The sequence below is a fragment of the Schistocerca serialis genome, chromosome 4 (genome assembly GCF_023864345.2).
Source record: "Schistocerca serialis cubense isolate TAMUIC-IGC-003099 chromosome 4, iqSchSeri2.2, whole genome shotgun sequence".
NCBI lineage: Eukaryota > Metazoa > Arthropoda > Insecta > Orthoptera > Acrididae > Schistocerca > Schistocerca serialis.
Window position 1 is genome coordinate 206,037,819 of NC_064641.1, and position 6,611 is coordinate 206,044,429.

At 38.0% G+C, this 6,611-nt stretch overlaps 1 protein-coding gene across 1 annotated transcript; it reads left to right on the forward strand.

The window, feature by feature from the left end:
- The first annotated feature begins 1,100 nt into the window (after positions 1 to 1,100).
- LOC126474204 (EKC/KEOPS complex subunit TP53RK) lies at positions 1,101 to 2,205 on the forward strand. Its single transcript, XM_050101668.1, has 2 exons — positions 1,101 to 1,446; positions 1,528 to 2,205. The coding sequence occupies exons 1-2, from the start codon at positions 1,251 to 1,253 to the stop codon at positions 2,034 to 2,036; spliced, it is 705 nt and encodes a 234-aa protein (XP_049957625.1). The 5' UTR covers positions 1,101 to 1,250; the 3' UTR covers positions 2,037 to 2,205.
- Positions 2,206 to 6,611: the final 4,406 nt, after the last annotated feature.

The window sequence follows — 6,611 nt, forward strand, 5'->3', positions numbered from 1 at the left end:
CTGGAAGAGCAGTTGAATGGAATGGACAGTGTCTTGAAAGGATATAAGATGAACACCAATAAAAGCAAAATGAGGATAATGGAATGTAGTCGAATTAAATAAGATGATGCTGAGGGAATTAGATTAGGAAATGAGGCACTTAGCAAAATAACTGCATATAGAATTGATCTAAGTGGCAGTAAGACCTTTCCTAAAGTATTTGTGTGGAATGTATGCATGTATGGAAGGGAAACATGGACGATAAACAGTTTAGACAAGGTGAGAATAGAAGCTTTTGAAATTTGGTGCTATAGAAGAATGCTAAAGATTAGATCGATAGGTCGCGTAACTAACGAGGAGATACTGAACTGAATTGGGGATAAGAAAAATTTGTTATACACCCTGAGTAAAAGAACATTAGCAGGACACATTCTGTGGCATCAAGGGATCACCAATTTAGTACTGACAGAAAGCGTGGGGAGGGGGAAAGGGAGCGGGGGTAAAAATCGTAGAGGGAGACCAAGAGAGGAATGCAGTAAGCATATTCTGAGGGGTGTAGGTTGCAGTAGTTACTTAGAGATGAAGAGGCTTGCATAGGATAGAGTAGCATGGAGAGCTGCATAAGACCAGTCTTTGGGCTGAAGACCACAGCAACAACATATCAACGAATACAATAAGCTTCTAAAATCTTGAAAGAGTGGCGCGTATACAGATGATATTTATGTGCTAGCTGTTTGTTAGTTTGCCATTGCAAACAGCATTTTCGTCTCTGAGTGCTATTTCTTTTATAAATGTGTTTCTTTCCTTTGTTTTACCTATTTCCGGATCCAGCGTTTGGGTTTTATTTTCCTTGTATTTAACTCTTGTCACAGCTCTAAGGCCATAAGCTAAACTGTAACATTCATATCCACCCATATGATTTCTGTTGACACCATATTGAAAGCTGCACTACTTCGTAGAGTTTGTGGCATCCTGTGTGAACGATAAATCACGATGCCACTACAACAAGTCACAAGCTGTGGCGCCACTTCTGATGTGTGTCTGAACACGGCTGTAGCCTGTGTAAAACTAAATTTAAAACACAGAGGAGGATCTTTGGAATGAAATGCCAATCGCAAAAAGACTATCTTACGTGATGTAGATCTTTGCTTGGAACTGGAACTCGTGGCCACGCTTCAGTGTAATTGTTTATGTTTACATCTTGTTCAGTTGTTACTCAGTAGGATGTAGAGCGGGATACTTATTCAGTTTCATGGATTATATGCTTTACCATGGGATTTGAGCAGCATTTCACACTGATAAAACAAGGGGCAGAGGCCAAACTTTATAGAGGCTCATATCTAGGAAAGCCTACAATAGTGAAGGAACGATTCAAAAAGAGTTACCGCCACCCCGATCTGGATGATTACCTGACAAAGGAAAGAATAAAAGGCGAAGCTCGAGCTAATCTCCGGTGTAAGATGGCAGGTATACAGTTGTGCTTTAAGTTTTTTATATTAAAAAAGACGATTTGCATTCACCTCGTTAAAGCAGTTTCTTTAATTTCAGGTTTACGTACTCCTGCAATTTATTATGTGGATTTTGAAACCAGAAGAATATTCATGGAAGACCTCCATCAATGTGTGACTGCGAAAGATTTCATAACAAATCTACAAGAGAATGGTTCATCTGTCGAACATACTCGTACCGCGCTAGGAAAACGGTTGACTGATTTAGCACATGAGATTGGGAAAACTATAGGTATTATGCACGCCAATAACATAATACACGGCGACCTAACTACCTCGAATATTCTTTTAAATAACGAAGAGACTACTGTGAACAGTTTGGTTTTAATAGACTTTGGTCTTAGTTACATAGAGTCAAATGCAGAGGATAAAGGTGTTGACTTATACGTGCTTGAAAGAGCAATAATCAGCACGCATCAAAACGCAGATTTATTTTTTCAAGAAGTAGTGAATGCATATAAAAAGCAGAACAAGAAGCAATCTGCTGACGTTTTGAAGAAACTCGAAGATGTGCGAGCAAGAGGACGAAAACGGACAATGGTTGGATAAATTCTGATTGATGGTTACAGCAAATTACAGAACCTAAGAACAAGTAATGAGACTATGGTGGCCCTGTGTTGCGTTCCCAGTACTATACTAAGAAATAAAACTTGACATTGATGTAGGCCTGTATGGAAAACTGTGCTTCAAATATAAAGAACTGCAGTTGCAATTTGAAGTATTGTAATATTTATGTGACTTATTACATTCCCCTGATTGAGTACCTGTAGCAGTTCCATTCCATATTCATATTCCATATCTATTGCCTGGACAAGCACCGTGATTAATCACTCCAACTAATGAAGTGACTCAGTGATTAAGACACTGAACTCACATTTAGAAGTCATTTAGAATTGAAAACTAAAAGCTTCAGGCAATCCAGATTTAGGAATTTTGTGGCTTTCTGAAATATTTTCATGCAGCTGCTGTGATATTTATATTGAAAAAGGCATATCCAATTTCCTTTCTCATCAGTGTTCAGTCTAAGGTTGTGCACCATCTTTATTGACCTTTGCTGATACTTTCAATTGTAACCATTGAGCATTTCCACCTCCCCCCCCCCCCCCACACACACACAGTAGCTTTAAATTTGTTGCTATATAGTGCCTAAATTGCATTTAGGGCTGAATTTAAATGTATTATAACTTGTCATGGACCCATTCTCATTGTTGATTACCTACTGATGATATCTTAATGGTCTTCTCCTGTGCTGCTAACTACTTCAACTTTATTTTATCTTATCATCACTCGTGTAAATGCAAACTATCTCACAAAAGCATACTTACAAAGTTTCACATTTCCAGCGTTAAGTATTCCAGGCTGCAATGTATTGTTCCTGTAGGGAGTGCAGAGACACAGGTACAGCATTTACAGAGGCTTTTCAACAGTCATTCTTCCCATGCTTCATATTCAGTTGAAATGGGAAAAAACATTAACATGTGGTACATTACTAAGACCCTCTTTTGAGCAGCTTACAGTTGTTTGCATAGTGTATATATGTAGGTATAGGTGTAAACTGCCACTACCTTGCTTGGGCCTTGTGAGCTGTTCTTAATCATGTTGTCTCATCATCCTCACTCGCCTGTTACTTCCATATTTTCTTTTCTGCAACTAACAATTCTGAGGCTACGACTTACAGCTGTCAAGCCACACTGACAAGAGAGAGAATAAGTGTGAAAGTGCTGCAAATGTGTGTGCTGATTAAAGTACAATATTCAACACTGTTTGCCTATCTTACACCTAACACTTCTTGTGTGTTATATATGGTCATTGACTCCTCACTCCATAGATTATCAAATGAATTTAATATACCAATAGCACATGTTTACAGGAAAATAAATTTGATGCTGAAATAATAATTTTGACAAACATAAAAAAATTGTATACAATTTTGTTGTCATACCATCCACTACTGAATGATATAGTTTGTTGGCTGATTTTATTGACATTATAATTATTGACCACCTCACAGACACCTTGCATAGCCCGTGAAATAGGGAGGTGAAATAATATGCAATTAAAATGATGTTGCAGATGCGCAAACATTGATGTCATCTTCCAGCCAATGCAGATGTAGGTTTGCATCCGAGAAGTTCTGGCTGTCACTGAAATAAAAAAGGTGTTTATATTTTATTTCCTTATTTTTTTATGGTGTCAGTTTGCGGGACTAGTGCAGCAGCAGATACAACCCGTCGGCTTTGGACAATGACGTCACAAGTGGCCAATCGAGAAGCGATTCTTCTTAGTGTTGTAGCTCCCTTCAGTGGCTGATAAGTGTTTTTTGGCTTTTTTAAAAAAAAAATCTCACGAGATAGAATAAACAGATCCACTTTATTAAGCAATCAGTAAAAAAACGAAACTGAAACATAACAGCAAAAGCGAAAATGGTAAACTGCTCTCTGGCGGCTTGTGACGTCCTTGTCCAAAGCCGACGGGTTGTATCCCCTGCTGCACTAGACCCCAGTTTGCCTATCTCTTTAGCTGGCAGTTCTGTTTCTCCTCATTTTGTAACTATATTGTTCCTGCCATACTTAACATGTAGGTGGCAAAAAAAGTATGTAATGTGTATTTCTGAAGAAAAAAAAAATAAAAAAAAAAATTATTGCCTGTGAACTCCTAAGGACAAGTTTAATCTAATACTGAAAATCATTTTGTTCGAGATATCCTCGGAAACATTCATCTACAAAGCTGGAAAATGTGCAGTTTAAAACTCTCATGGCACAAAAATGGTGTATAAAAGCTAAATCAGACAAGTGCTTGGCATTTTTGTTGAGAATATTGTGAGACTGCACTTTTAAAGATAAACCAATGTTACAGGAAGGAACAGTATAACTGATCTGAAGCAAAGCAAAGTCAGTAAATGTTTTGCTTTTAGGGCAAGTAATACAAGAAAATATTGAAGAAGTGGAGGAAAAAAGTAAAATGAGGAGAGGATAAAGCCACTCGGGATCGAAAATAACAGAGGCACATACAATGTGAAGGAAGCAGCATTAATTTCTTCTTATTTCGGTACCACTAAAACTATTAATCAGGACTGATGTGTTGTTTCCTACATTATTTTCACCACCACCTCATTTTTTTTTTATTTTTTTCCCTTTGCACTGAAATTAGCTGTCACAAACTGGAATTAATGGTGTTTTAATTATTTTATTATTAATTTCATCTGTGCTGCAGCTGATTCTGATGGCCATAATGGAGGTAAAGCAGTCTGTGTTCATAACATTCTGTAAGCTATACATGCCTCTTGGTGGTGCTAAATGGCAAGTACCTTGGGGAGCTTGGTCTTTAGTGACTTAAGGTTTGCCAACCCTTGAGGGGCTGGTCAATGCTAGCAGTCATCTTTAACCCTAATCTCTGATAATGGAACATTGTGTACATCAAGGGCCAGGTGCGTTGGCATAGCCAACTAGGTGCTGAGAATGGCACAAACCTACACGAAAAATTAAAAAGAGTATAACTGAAGGTGGTTACAGAATGGTTGGCTAGTAAGCCAACATACACTAGTCATACTACCTTTGTGAAATACAGTGACTGCCTTTTAAAACATTTTATTATATATTTCAGCCTCAGGTCATACAAGAAGTATCATTAACAGTTCTGAGTTATTACAAAGTCATTGTCATATGATATACTAAAAAGAATAAAAGCTTTCTTTTCAAATATCATCTTATAATTTGATAGTAAGTCAAAACAAATAATACCACTTGTGTGACCTGAGGCTGAAATATTTTGTAAAAAAGAGGCAAAATTATTATTGGCCAATCACTGGAGCATCTTCCCATACTTCAGTGTGTGTTAGACTTGACCAGATAGCACTTTCTGGGTTGACATTTATTTATCTATCTTCTCTGAATACAATGGTTTCCAGTTTCTCAAATAAAAACACTACAGATAAGATGAGTGTCTGTGTAGGAGCAACAACATCCACTCGACTAGGAGTCCTTTTGATATTCCACCAAGAGCTTCAGCTCGGAAAATAGTCTCTGGCTATAACAGAGCACAAAGTGTTTCAGAATTTTTGTTGTTGTTTGATGAGGGGTCATTTTAAAAAGTATGTGTGTGTTATAGTCTCCAGTGTGTTATAGGCATAAAATTGTCCTCAGAGTGGATCACTTGTAGTAGAAAGAGCTACCAATTTTCAAGCTAGGCAAATACAAAATGCTAAAATAATTGCCGAGTATCTCATAGCTACAATGTTTCACCAAACTCATAGCTGCAGTTAAAGTGAAAGTCATTGTACCGTGCAGAGAACTAATGCACATTGTCATCAAATAATATAAGATTCATATGGAATGAAAATAGTAATGAAGGTGTGGAACACACATAAGAGGATCAGCAGTGAGCTTGAGAATATCGTTGCATTCAATTCACCATCTTTGCCACACCACTTAATGGTTGGTTTCATACACCTTGGTTAGGCTTTATATTCCCATTCCCTTGTGCCGTTCCAAGTGTCAGCATAATGAACACATTACCAGTGCAGGCAGTGACAGGCTGCGTGTAGTAAGTGTGGCCAAGCTGCAGATGAGATAAGAAAGTTCTGTACTGTGCCAAGCAAGTGTGTAAACTTGGGGGTGGTTTAAGGCCCAAGGGATAAAACCTACTGCTTGGGGCACAAGGCTGAGAGGGCTGCAACGACTGTAAGATTTCTATACAAGGCAAAGCACAATTAGTAGCAGCCACTTGGGGCACCAAGCTGAGAAGGGTGCAAGCATCCCAGTGGGAGATTTGTATGTGGAGTGTATCAATATTAGTAGTGAAAACGCATATGAAAGTGTACAAGGAAAAAGGGAGCACCAAATCATAAGCTGCTTGTGGGGAAAAAATGTTAATGATTCGATGCTGGCTTTCATTGAAAGCTGAGAAGGGTGCAAGCATTCCAGTGGGAGATTTGTATGCGGAGTGTATCAATATTAGTAGTGAAAATGCATATGAAAGTGTATAAGGAAGAAGGGAGCACCAAATCATAAGCTGCTTGTGGGGAAAAATTTTAATGGATCAATGCTGGCTTTCATTGAAAGTGAATTTTAGACTGCAAAGCAATTTTAAAAAATGAAAATATTGTTGCTACAAAGGAATTTCGTA

Coding starts and splice junctions, on each gene's coding strand:
- LOC126474204 (XM_050101668.1), top strand. CDS start 1,251: ATGGGATTTGAGCAGCATTTCACACTGATAAAACAAGGGGCAGAGGCC. Junction 1,447..1,527: donor TCTCCGGTGTAAGATGGCAG/GTATACAGTTGT, acceptor CTTTAATTTCAG/GTTTACGTACTCCTGCAATT.